The 13,380-nt window shown below is 37.6% G+C and overlaps 1 protein-coding gene across 2 annotated transcripts; it reads right to left on the bottom strand.

Moving 5' to 3' along the window:
- Positions 1 to 5,940: 5,940 nt before the first annotated feature.
- On the bottom strand, positions 5,941 to 12,161 carry LOC133709301 (uncharacterized). Of its 2 annotated transcripts, XM_062135002.1 has the most exons (9): positions 11,608 to 12,158; positions 11,419 to 11,511; positions 11,102 to 11,206; positions 10,536 to 10,685; positions 9,651 to 9,749; positions 9,398 to 9,526; positions 8,573 to 8,752; positions 7,098 to 7,214; positions 5,941 to 6,379 (listed from the first exon to the last, which is right to left on the bottom strand). In XM_062135002.1, exons 1-9 carry the CDS (start codon positions 11,914 to 11,916, stop codon positions 6,215 to 6,217), a joined length of 1,347 nt encoding a protein of 448 aa, XP_061990986.1. In that variant the 5' UTR covers positions 11,917 to 12,158; the 3' UTR covers positions 5,941 to 6,214. The 2 variants fall into 2 exon arrangements, with proteins under 2 accessions (XP_061990986.1, XP_061990987.1); XM_062135003.1 differs by lacking the exon at positions 8,573 to 8,752 and having other exon boundaries at positions 11,608 to 12,161.
- Positions 12,162 to 13,380: the final 1,219 nt, after the last annotated feature.

The raw sequence follows: 13,380 nt of genomic DNA, 5'->3' as shown, positions 1-13,380 counted from the left end.
TTCTTGTGATTAAGAGTTGTGAATTACATTATTGTCGTACCTGAAGTAATGGTTTGCATGATTCTCTTGTTTTCTAAAACATAATGAGTCCTATGTGTTAAATTTATGCCGTACCTGGATAAATTGCATGTTAGGATATACGACCTCTGCCGTACCTGGAGAGAATCATACACTTAAGGAAAGCTATGGTCTAAGTGCCGTACCTGGACTTAGATACGGGAATTGTCATCAAAAGGAACAAAATAATCTGTTAATTACATTGAAACATAAATAGGATTGTTAGTGGTTGATTTCGAAACCCTAGGTTTTATCATTAGTTGTTTAATTCTTTAATTCTCAAATTATTTGTTTATTGAAAAAAACCTTAAAACCATATCTTCTTTAGTTTGATTGTTTATGTGTTTTTGTGTTTGGATTAATTAGGTTAGGATTTAAATTAATTATCAATCCTTAGTTGGAACGACCTCGTACTTGCACACTATACTAACGACGATTCGTGCGCTTGCGAGTTTTAATTAAAATTTCACAACAGCTATCAACACACTATATCCTCCATTGATTGCCCTTCTTAGGAACAAGGAGGACTAGAACTGCACAAGGACTCATACTTTCACGAATGAACCGTTTCTTCAGCAAGTCTTCAATCTGCTCCCTCAAAATCTCATTCTCCTTAGGACTCATGTGGTAATGGGGCAGATTTGGCAAACTAGCTCTAGGAACCAAATCAATTTGATGGTGAATGTCCCTCATAGGTGGTAACTCGTTAGGTAGCTCATCCTAAATCAGCTCCTCAAACTCTCCCAACATATTCTACACTTCCTTAGGGATCACCATATCTTCATTTTCCACAGTCAACAACCCTTTAACAACCACTAGACAAATAACTTTAGATTCTTTAAAGGTTTCCTCCATCTCGAATTCACTGGTAGACAAGGTCAGAAAACTCTCCCCTTTCTTTACACCAGATCTCTCAAATTGATAAACAGGAGTCATGGCAATTTTATGACTATTCCACATAAACATCATCACATTATCTTTGCCTTTATAAGTCACATCCACATCATATTGCCAAGGTCGCCCAAATAAAATATGACAAGCATCCATATCAATAATATCACACAATACTTCATCTTTATAATGCTTACCAATGGATACTGGTACTTTGCAGGACTCAGCAACTCAAACTTGTGGACCTTTCTTGACCCACCCCAGTGAATAAGGTGCCTCATGAGGCTGTGTAGGTAACTGCAAATACTCCACCAACTTTCAAGCTACTAAATTTTCGCAGCTCCCATTATCCACAATCATATTGCACACTTTGTTATTAATGGAACAAAGTGACTTGAAAATATTGCGTCGCTGCCCATCTTCCTTAGGAGATAATAAGATCCTCTGCAATACAATATTAACCTTTTCAGGAGACTCCTCCACCTCAAACTCAACCCCTTCATATTCATCACCTCTTCCAACTTCTTCATCATTTTCATCATAATCATCCATAAGGGCAGTTTGTCTCATCTCAAGACACACATTAGACCTATGTCCAGGCTTGTTGCATCTATAGCAGATTTCTGTTATAGGCCTCACATAAGGATTATTAGGCTTCTGATTTGGGACTCTATTTTGAGCACCACTAGAACTGATAGAACCGTTAGTTCCTTTAAAAGGAGGATTGAAAACCCTAGGAGCACTCTCTGTATTCTGCTGTGTGGCTTTACCCTTGCCAGCTGAGGAGTTCACAAACTCTGTGCTCCTTTGATAGGTATACCTCTGGAAAGAGGAAGCTCGTGAAGGCTTCTCTAATAATTTTGCTTTCAATGCTAAGCTTGAAGCTTCTGTCACAGTCCACACAGTTTGCAGCCTAATCTTCTCCTGAATGGCTGGCTTTAGCCCACTGATATAGCGAGCCACCTTCTGACTTTCAGTTTCTCCTAGTTCATTACGCTCTGAATAGCGTAATAACTTAGCAGTGTACTTAGCCACCGTCCTAGTGCCTTGGACACAATCAATATACAACCTATACAAAATCTGCTCATAATCATCTGGCAAGAACCTCTCCATCATCAGCTGTTTCATTTTTCGCCATGTTTGAATTGCCTTCTTCCTCTGCTTGTTTCGAGTATTCTGCAACTTATCCCACCAAACTGCAGCAGTACTCTTCAATCGCCAGGCAACATGTTTAACCTACTTGTGTTCAGGCACCTCCATAATCTCAAAGAATCTATCCACCTGAATCTGCCAATCCAGATAATATTCCACACCCAAGTTGCCCAAAAAGAAAGGAATTTCAGCCTTGATTTTGTAATCCTGGTCAGCTTGTCCTTGTTGTTCAGGTTGCACAATTTCTTCTTCAGAATCAGAATTATTATCAACAACTTCACCACGTGGAGCCCTAGCTCGCTGGCCTCCTTCCCCGCCTCTATTCCGATTGTTGTTGTTGTTGTTGTTCCTCCCTCCTAACAATCCACGAATTTATCCAATCTGATTGTTCACGGAGTCATTCACAGTGTTGATGGCAGTGGTAAGCGTTGTGGTAAGAGAAGCAGTAAGAGCATCAAGATTTGCTCTTGTAACATCACACATTGCTACTAAGGTAAATAGGAGAGACAGGGAAGACCTGCTCTGATACCACCTGACGCAGTCGGAAAAGTAACCCTAGGTTTACAAGCAATAAACCTAAAATAAGAATTCTGGAGTCCACTAGAGATAAATGAGAAAACTCTCAATTTGATTGATAATAGGATAAAAGATAGGTTCTGCAGCCGTTTAAGGTTGCTTATATATGAGAAAAGAAACCCTAGGGCGATTAACAATGAAACCCTAAAGCCCACTGGTAAAAACAAAACAAATCCAAAACAAACTAGAAAACCGAAAATTCTGAAAAAGAGTAAATTGCAGTTTTGAGACCCTAAATGACCCTGAAAGCTAGAAAAAGCCCACACGTCGTGGCAAAGCAACAAATTTTGCTCCTGGCGTCGTTCCCTTTCCGGAAAGGTATAGCAATTACGATTCGGACACCGAATGTCAAAGTTGCAGCAAACCGGGTTTTCCTCCTTTTCCACAATCGAGCTGTTATTCAATTCTTATCTCCATTCGCTCTACATCAGTCAATAATGTGTAACAGTTTTAGATTTTTAACTTCTTTTTTGAAAAGTATTCGTGCCTTGGGTTAAAGGAATCCAACAGGCTCATTAGAAATGAAGAATATCATATATTTCACAACATGTACAGAAAGCAAATCTTACTAATAGCCGTGGCAAAGATGAAGTTTAAAGGGAAGTTCATCATATTCAAACAACAACAGAAGTGTTCCTTGTAATGAAATTATTATTCATCAGTTATTAATCTCAATGAAACAATACAGTGAAAGGGAATTCCGAATCATGCTCTAAATTTAGGATTTGAACCTCTTGCATCGGGTATTAGAGACCCGCATTCTACCAAATATATTGAACTAACGTCAGTTTATTATTCTACTGATTCACCTCTGCCATTACTTGATCAGTTAACACTGTAAATGTGAACTACAGTACATTAATTAGTGTGCTTTCATCTTAACTATAAGCATTTGGGGATATATAGTAACTTGGTAAGTCGAATACCTTCTTAACTATTTGGGGATATATGGTGAGTCTTGACAAATTCCTACTTCAACATTTTTCCTATTCTGCTAATTGTGAGATATCAATTATACGAAGTACTTGGCAGAATGACCAATGCACATATGGCCCAACATCAAATTTTAAACAAGATTTTTGGTATGCAGGATGAAAGAGGCAATTTCTGTAAGCTCAACAACCATATTTTTCACTTCTTTGGTGGTACATCAGAGGTTCCCAGACCCAAAAATAAGGAAACTAAAGAAAAAGAAAAAAAGAAACAGAGACTGAAAATTATGCTCTAGAACTACTACGAGCTGTATCAGTAGCAAGCAGCCGTGCAAAACTGCAAAACATGATTTTTGTTTTGTTTTTCCATAACCGTCACTTATACAAACTCAGGAAGCAGCAAAAATGGTGCACTCTAGCAACTTTCAAGAACTGTAATTACGAAGCAGAGGATGACACTCAAATACAGGTACGTTTCTGTTGTGGTCTCTCGCAAATTAAGAAATGGTTCACATTTGAATTTAAACCAGAGTAGTGGACTCACACAATTCTCAAGAACTGTAATTATGAAGCAAAACACTCAAATTAAGGGTACGTTACCACAGAGACCTCACGCAAATTAAGGGTACGTTGCTCCATTTTCTCTTTTCTTGTAAATTTGAGAAGAGTCTAGGTAGTAACTCACCAAGATAATTTAAAACTGTAAAACTTGATTTTTGTTTTGTTCTTCCATAACCGTCACAGACACAAACAATTGCAAACTCAGGAAGCAACAAAAATAGTGCATGCACTCGAACAATATCTCATGAATTGTAATTATGAAGCAGAAGAAAACAGTCAAATTACTGATACGTTTTGCAAAGACCTCTCGCAAATTAAGGGGATGCTCACAATTGAAGCTAACCATGGCCAAACCTGAATCAGGCTCGGACTGAGCTTCGGTCTATCAGATCCTCAGCGTTACAAACGTTAAAAGCTGATCCAACCAACTCTAGAGGCAAGGATTGCCACAGATGTATGACAGTAGAGATTGAAGACCAGTAGACCACTCAGGGTCTCTATGGTAAATTCATGTAATTACTTGCCAAACTTTTAGCTCTGCATCCTACTATCTGTTGTGTGATAAAGAACACAAGTAAAATTAGCTAGTAATACTGTCAAAGCTAGGTATATATAGACTGCAAATTGATAATCTAATATGGTATATACTATATAGTATATACTATACACAATGTAACTGAGCAACGATATTTGGTTCTAACTTGTAAGAAGCATTTTCACCTTAACTGTTCTTCAGAGTTAACTGCAATCTAATGGGGGGCATTTCTTAAAAGAGAATAGAACTAGGAAACTTGAGTCTTATCAGGGAAAACCACAGTTTTATCAGAGCTTTAGCCTTTATATAGAACTAGAAGATACAACATCTTGCTAACCCCATATAGACAGGAATCTTCCTTGGCATATGACAAAAACAAGGCATTCATCTTTGTCTGATTTCATCATATACCATATATCGGATTTATTATTCTACTGCGCATAATCAAGCAGAACAGAGCAGAAGTGTCAACTGCACATTGAAAAACAGAAAACAGTAAACACCAAATGATTTCTTATATAGTAAGGGCGAGTTGCACACTATCAATATCTGGAAAGAATCCCCCATCAACTGCTTAATACTAGGATTTCCTATTATATATGAAAGAAAAAGTGAATCGTTCAAACCAGACCAAAATAAAAAAGTGAAGTGTTCAAAGCACTGATCTCTCTCTCTCTCTCTCTCTATTTTTTTTATTTTTTATTTTTTTCCTGCAATGCTGGTTCGATGAAGAAGTGTTTTGGTAGCATCCTCACTATAAAGTACACTGTTTCAGGTTATTCTTGTTTGTCATGTTTTTTATTAGTGAATACGATTCCAATGAGCATAAGGCTCAGATATTGCTTTAGAGGCTGGTTAGACCACCTCAGGGACCCCAAAAACATTCCAGAATCTCAGATGTTCATCACCAGCTGCCAATGCTCCGTGCAATTTGGGCTCTGAAAGAGCATCGACATGTGACATGATTACAGGATTCAGTATCTGTCAAAAGTCTAAACCATAAAATGGCACCTTTGGGTAAGAAGAAATTTTTCTCATCACACTGCATATCTCATTCACTCAGACACTCAGTGTAGCCGGTCATGTTCCAGATTCTTTTTATATTTACAAACGTTAAAGATCCAATTAATTTGAAATTATAGTCCACAGAGCAATGGCTAGCCAAAAAGAAAGGTATAAATAAGGATATGCAATCTTTATTTTTCAATAACATATCATGATATATGTGAACTGGCATTGAACCAAAAACTAGGTATTTCAATTGAGAATGACTGCATCCAATACAATAAACTAACTAGTGAACATGTAGGACTGTCCAATACAATATCATTCTAGAATCAGTGGATAAATTAAACAAAGAAAGATGAGCCACTCCACTGAGACAATTAATTTCCAGCATCAGTTTTTCTTCTAAGAACATGTACATCCAGTAATTTACAGACATGAAAATTTTGAACCACAAAATGGTGGGGAAAATTTAAAAACAAAAAAGGAAGGAGGGTAATTTTGATTAGCCTGACGATTGTACACGCAACTTGTTGGCAACATAGAGCAGATGGCTGATGTTTGTGGGAGGATAGTGCTGCAGTAGTTTGAGATTAGAGGTAAAATCGCCTGCTAGTAAGCGCCTCCGAACGAGAATCAGCATTGCACAACATACTCGGAGAAGGGTTTCCTGAAATCATTAGTCCAAAAGAAAATCAGTAAATTAAAAAAAAAATAATACAAAGCCAAAAGCAACCCTGAATGCGTGCATTGCAGCAATGTCACTGGCCCATTATTTGCTCTACAACTTTAGGCAACAGATTTTCTTCTTACAACCCTAGGCAACTAAATTTTCTTTTTGTTACCATAGACAATCATCTTTTACCTAATTAGGTCTGATAGCTTAACTGAACTTCAATATTATCAAAGTTCCATGGAAACATTGTTGTCAAGTGGAATCAGGATGACTTCTGACCTCATTTCACTTGCTAAGAATCTTTTCCTCAATGCCTGACCATGAACTAGAGCCATTTTAGGAGTTAGCTCTAGCTTTTAGGTTGTCTGCTTTTATTATTGTATTCTTTTTTTCTTGTTTTTCCCCCTAATTTCTCTAGCTTTTCTCCAATTTGTCCCTTTTAAGTTGATTAGGATTCCCATCATTTGCAGTCTCCCGTGAAGGAGACAGGGCAAGGCACCGAACATGTTCTATCACCTTCGGTGTCTCCATCTGTCATTAGTAATCTAAATCTGCTTTGCTTAGTTGGGAAGAGTGAGTTGTAGTTGGATCTCTTGTTAACATTTGGTGTTTCCTTTCTAAAAAGTTAAAAAATAAAACAATAAATAAATAAATAAAAACTATATAGGGAATAAAAGCAAAAGGACATAAAGTCAAAAGACTAATATACTACCTGAGGACCTTCAGAGTCACTTAAAAGTGTGTCCCAAATGTGGAGGCTGTCCGCAAAATTGAACTCCTGGGTCAACAGGAGAGTGATCCACCTAAATGCATAAAACTGGGGGTTGACCTATCATTTTAAATCAGAACCCAGTCAGGCATTTATACTAAATATTCAGTGACCTATCTACTATACTCTAGAATGTAAAAGAACATCCTTTCTAACACCAATTGGCAAATCATAAATGCTAAGCTAACATCTAAATATATACAAGGAACTATGTTGCCATTTAATCAGGCACACATGTGCATTATGTTGGATCTTAATTGTGTCCATGACAGAAAATGCAGGGCCTAGACCCAGCATGTCAGATATTCCACCCTGGCATTTGCACAGATACCAGTGCTTTTCTTTGACGACCCCATATGGATAGTGTTGGGAATGTACCATACTTGTACTCTGTACTCACACAACTGATCACCACAAATTCCTTCTCATCAAGAAAAAAAGAAATAATAGATAAAAAGTTTACTTAATTTACAAGAAAGAAATAAATCAACAATTTGTACAGAACCTGAATTTGACAGTTACGACAAAGAGAAACTCACATTACCAAATTTAAATTGATGAAGAACCACAAATAACAGAATAAAAAATTAAAAAATAAAAGAAAAACAGAAAAATTAATCAGCCAGTTCCAAAGATAATAGACCTCAGGATCAATTTTCTCAACTTTTCTTCATGAGAAAGTTAAAACTGTAAAATCACAGTTGAAAATTTATTGGGAAGCAAAAGTCTTACAATGATCTGGTCATGAGCTACATAAGCCTAAAAATGCAATCATACTGGAGAACTACTTGATTTACGTTAACAGACCAAATAGGTCAGAACTCAAAAGGATAAAGTATGTCAGATAGCCTACCTACTTTCTATTTCCTATTGTGTGTAAGTTCCTTCACTCTATTCTAATTTTATACTCGTTTTAGACTGGCTTGTAACATAATAATACTCTATCCTTGCAGCAGTCTTAGTCCCAACCATGATTCTCTCCAACTTTGGTCAGAAAGAGGTTAATAGGCCAAAAGTCACTTATGGTCCCTGTGGTTTAAACGTCCGTGGTTTGCTAGGTTAGTCCTGGTCCTTAACAAATTTTTATATATCCCTCTTTTGATGAAAGCTGTAGGGAATTGTACTCTGGTAAATTGCCTAATGTTGCAAACCACAAGGGTATTTATTTGACATTTCTACACCACATTGGTACTATAGCTTTTGGCCTTTTAATACTGCCCTCTAGAGAGAAGAATGCATGTGGCAATTGCATAATTCTCCAAGGTATCATAGCAGGTTTCGATCTTGAGATCTGTGGGTTATGCACCCACATTATGCTTCCACTACGCAAAGGGTGATGACTTTAAATAGGATCCATTTGCTGAAAGGGAAAGAAAAAAAAGACAGGCAGATAGACTGGAAAATAGAAAGATGTTTACTTTGGTTGTGATCTCAAGATGACGCCATAGCTCTTCATCATGTTCCTTTAAAAGTTGTGACAATCTTGTTATTGTGGAACGTATTCCCACAACACTATTATCAAGTTGCTGACAAAAATGATCGCGGAAGCCACTCAATAATTCAACAAAACAAAAGAATGTGTCTGCTTCAGCTGCGGCCTACATAACTTGACATTAGGAAACAATGAGCAAAACTAAACAAAAACAATAACTGGAAAACATGACAATGGAAAATGCTATTAAAAAAATAACAATAACATTTAACTGATCTACATGATAATGTGCCAATAATATACTTGTTTTCTCTTGGGTTAACAGAAGTTCCTGTACACTGTCAACATTTAAATCAATCCTGACACTTTCTACAGTTATAGAGAAACTATAGGCAACCCAGAATAGTTTTTATGACAAATGGCTCTCAATTATATCTTTCAGGTGACTTAGATAAAGCCATGTGTGACTTTGAGTCGACATATTCCCTTTTCTATGCAAAATATTATTAGCCTTTCTCATGATCAAGCCTAGAGACAAGAGGCACGATCCTAGGACGATATTCACCAAAAGGACATGATGTTCAAGCACAATGATAAAGTACCAAGAGGCCACTAGGGAGATGTTGACCAAAACGTCGATATGAATTCCCTACTACTACCAACTACCTGAGCTTAGAACCTCATATCAGACAAACAAATGTAAGAATATGCTACAGTGCAAAGACAAATATCAAGTCTATAGATAGGGATTAGCTTGTGGGTGAAATTTTGTTTTAGTACACAAAATAAAAGGACTGTATGGCAACCTTACCGCATATTCCTCATCAGGATCATTTTTGAAGATATAGTACAGTGGCGCCAAAAGTTCATTCATCCCTTGAACATATCTTATACCGGGATTTAGCTTTGCAAATACAACCAGGATGTTCTTCAAAGCATCCTGAAATTTAATTTTAATTCAGTAAAATAGCATGTAGCCTTCTTTTCTTTTTTATAGGAATTAAAATGGCTTGTATACAACTCTTCTGGCTTGTCTACCATCGAACAAAGCATCAAGTGCAAACCTGATTAGATTTAGCAAATTGAGAGTCCCCTGAGAAAAAGTGCATATCTGGATGAGTGCGCTTTACATCTCGGTCAATCTGTTCTATAATCTCCGTGTCCTACATGATCCAAGGTTGGAGTCAATACTTCAGAAAAAGAATTTTGCACCACAAACTGCTACCACCATTCCATAGCCATGCAAAAGCACCACAAACAAAGCATTACAGATAGTTGCCATGTAATTTACAAAATGGTCTTCATCATTCTACACAATTTCAGTTCTCTTGGTTCAGTTGGTTGTAACGTTTTCTTTTATGAGAAGTTAGATCATGATTTGTCGTAAATGATGTTTATCGGTGGTTTTAGAGAGCTGCAGAACTGCTTATTGGAAAATAATGCTTCACATTGTTTTCTATAAGTATGATCGTGTAACTGGGAAAAATTGTTAATGAAAGAGTTGATTGTCCAATATCAGGAGAGGATATGTATAATTGTTGTGTACTGAACTTAATTGTGTTATGAAAGTTCAGATAATCTTTCATGTAATTAGCAACTCATGCACAGTTGTAGCAGAAAGACAGCGTTACTGATGTTGTATGACCTGTAAGATTAGGTTCTCATGAAAAGATAAAATAAAAAATATTAGCTTCATGAAAGCACAAGATAATCCTATGATCATTACTTTCCCTAAATCTAGTGATCAAAGATGAACAAATGCAATGAGAAATTTGATTACCGATCAACTTGAGTGTCAAAGAAAGGGCTAACTAAGCAAAGCAGTTCAGAGAGAGATTCATAGTGCAACCAATTACTGTTGCGACAAATGCTTGGTCCCACTTAAGGAAAGAGTTTACCAAGCATTAATAATGACATTAAAATAATTGTCAAGTAAGTTCACTTGGTACCTGGAAGAACTGATTCCAAATGCTGGACTTTCCAAGGCTCAATGGATGCTCCCCATGAGCTATATGTGATCTTGATAACAAGCCCTTACTTTTTGATTCTTCACTATCACAACTTGTGCCGTTATCCTCTAACTTCCGTGTGATTTCTGACTGACTAGCCAAAGGAACATTCAGAAACCCATATTTTGCAGAATTTAAAAATAAAAAATAGAAAAAAGTAATATTCATATGTCAACATTTCTATTTTCACTTTGAAATCCCAAAAAGCTTAACTTAAATATCACAAAACATGCAATACGAAACACTACAAGGACAATTATAGATAACTGTATTACCAAATCAGATGAAAGATAGGAACATCTGCAGAAACATTTTGTGATTTTCAGGATAAAATTCAGAACACCTATTCCTTCCTACTCAACTCTGCTAACCAATCTTAGCTGTATGAGCATACTAGCACATTTTTCATTTATATCAATATATCTACTTTTAATCATCTTCATGGATTATGATCTTCAAAACGCAAAACATAAATATACAGACGTGGTGACAATAACATGACTTACAGGATTCATCAAGAGCTCGTCTTTAAAATGCTTATACTGTGACCTCTTTTTAGCCAACTCCGATGGCCAAAGCGCCCGATCCGGTGGTAAATATCCAAGTAATAGCTGCAAGCAACAACCATCGACCTCTAAATTAAACCAAGCCCCCTTTTCACCTTGTCATGCTCATCGATTTACTTAGTAACTTTAGGTTCCTCAATCATGATTACAAGCATAATAAGCTTAAAAAGGTGCTCATTTCACCAGCCTTTTCCAGCAATTCTTCTTAGAAACTAAACACAAAAGAGAAATCAAAGCCAAAAACAGATCACAATCACCTTCCAGACCGTGGAACGCACACCAGCACCATCTGGAATACCCTGCGACGCAATTTTCCGCAACTCACGCACATTTATAGTCTTCTTTGATAGCTACAAACACAATCAAACCCCCAATTACACACATACCCTACAAACACACATGTACATAGTGTAGATTACAAAGGAAGAGGGAAATTAAACCCTAACCTCGGCCAGGAGCTGAGACTGGCGAGAGAATTCCTCGGGGGAAGGGGCGGAGGCGCTCTTGTCTTCGTGATCGGAGATTGAATCGGCGGATTGAGGCTCGGGCGGAGGCTCTGCTCTGACGGACGAGGGAGGCGGCACGGGAAGCGGAGGCTCGACGACGGAGTCGGAGCCAGTGGTTGTGGCGGTGGAAGGCTTGGAGGTGTAGCGTTGAGTTCGATCGTCGTCGATGGGAGGAGCGGAGGGAGGAGAAGACCAGAGCGAGCTGTTGAGCCATTCCGGGACTCGCTTCTTTACCATTTGGTTGTACATGCAATATTGGACTGGATGGATTGGATTGGATTGGTTTTTCTAGGGTTTCTGGTTGGTTTTTCTCAGAGCTGACGAGAAGAAGAAGCTTCTGGTTCGTCTTCCGGTGAAGAAAGGGGCTGACAGAGATGGAAGAGAAATGATTGAGCTGGGCTTGGGGAGTGGTTTGACCTCTAGCCAGATCAATAATGAAACGCCCCGTTTTGGTCCCTGCGGGTTTTCGTATGAGCCGCTCTGTGCGATTAACACGTGATTAAGCTCATGTATGATGCTCGAAATTACAAGAGAAATAATAGCGTCCGTTGAGAAGCTGTTGAGGTGTCAGCTTACGTGAACCACACACAAGGACATTTGTACTCTGAGTTTTGGCGTGTCTCATAACTATTAGTGACAATCGAACACAAAACCTCTCTTGCACAAGATAGTTATAGTCTCACTTAAGAGTTAAGAGAGTTGCTCAATGTATTACCATCCCGAGTTAGGTTTTGGAATTGCCAAATGGGGGGATAAAGGAATCTCTTGTTTGGCCATTCCAAGAGTCTAAGGCTGTGTTTGTTACGTGAGACTATTATCCCCCACCTTATTTCCTATAATAGTCTAGGACTCTTCTTGTCTGGGATATGCTATGTTAATACATAACCCATGTTTGGTACTGCTTAGGACTAAAGAGCAGAATAGTCAAAATAGTCTTATCCCATGTTTGTTGGTGTATTGGACTAAAAGTTGGTAATTTGCAGAAACGTGAACGATTTTCTGAGTTTGTGAGAAGAAAAGAAAAGAAAATTGGAAGGTGAAAGTTGAAGACAATCACAAAATGGCAATCACAAAAAGTGTCTGAAAATGTTCTAGCTTGTTTTTTTGGCAAAGTTCACATACAGCAAACTAATCATAGATTGAGAAGAGCAACCACAACCTACATACTTGTAGTTAGTTTTTACACATCGACAAGTCCACCTATTAATACAACAGAGTGAGAGATACACTGATTTAACATTCCACATGCTAATAAAGTTTCATCTAGCAATTACAAAAATGAATGTTAATCTAGCAAAAGAAGGAGCTTGTCCAACATGTGTTAAGGCAGCAACTGTTGCAGTTTTCTAAACAAAAAAAAGAACATATCTTCAGTCAGCTAGTAGGTAGATCCTCTAGCAGTGCCCACAAGCAAGTTCTCGACATACACTTTTCTCACTTCATCATCTAAGGACATGAACAGATGCAGAGATATTTTGGGGTTTATCCAAAATGATTTTCAATGCCTCAATTTGGTATAGAACAGAAAGTTCCATTTTCTTAAGTTCCTTAGCAATATTAGATCGATCTTCATTACCTTTCACTATGGCATCAGTCACTGCTTGCATTCTTTTTCCAGATTCTTCAAACAATTTATCCAATACAAGCATAATTTTATCTTCATAATTTCTTTTCCTCTTTTTTTGACTAACCTGAGATTGTCCCGTGCTATCT

The sequence above is a fragment of the Rosa rugosa genome, chromosome 5, assembly GCF_958449725.1.
Source record: "Rosa rugosa chromosome 5, drRosRugo1.1, whole genome shotgun sequence".
Lineage (NCBI taxonomy): Eukaryota > Viridiplantae > Streptophyta > Magnoliopsida > Rosales > Rosaceae > Rosa > Rosa rugosa.
The sequence above is the reverse complement of the archived record's forward strand: the minus strand, read 5'-3'. Positions and strand labels throughout refer to the sequence as shown.

Bases quoted from the DNA above. Each gene is read 5' to 3' on its own strand.
- LOC133709301 (XM_062135002.1), bottom strand. From the start codon at position 11,916: ATGTACAACCAAATGGTAAAGAAGCGAGTCCCGGAATGGCTCAACAGC. The intron at 11,512-11,607 runs GTTAGGGTTTAA...TTGTGTTTGTAG, and splicing joins AGTCTCAGCTCCTGGCCGAG to CTATCAAAGAAGACTATAAA. The intron at 7,215-8,572 runs GTAAACATCTTT...TTAAAATGATAG, and splicing joins ATCTTGAGATCACAACCAAA to GTCAACCCCCAGTTTTATGC.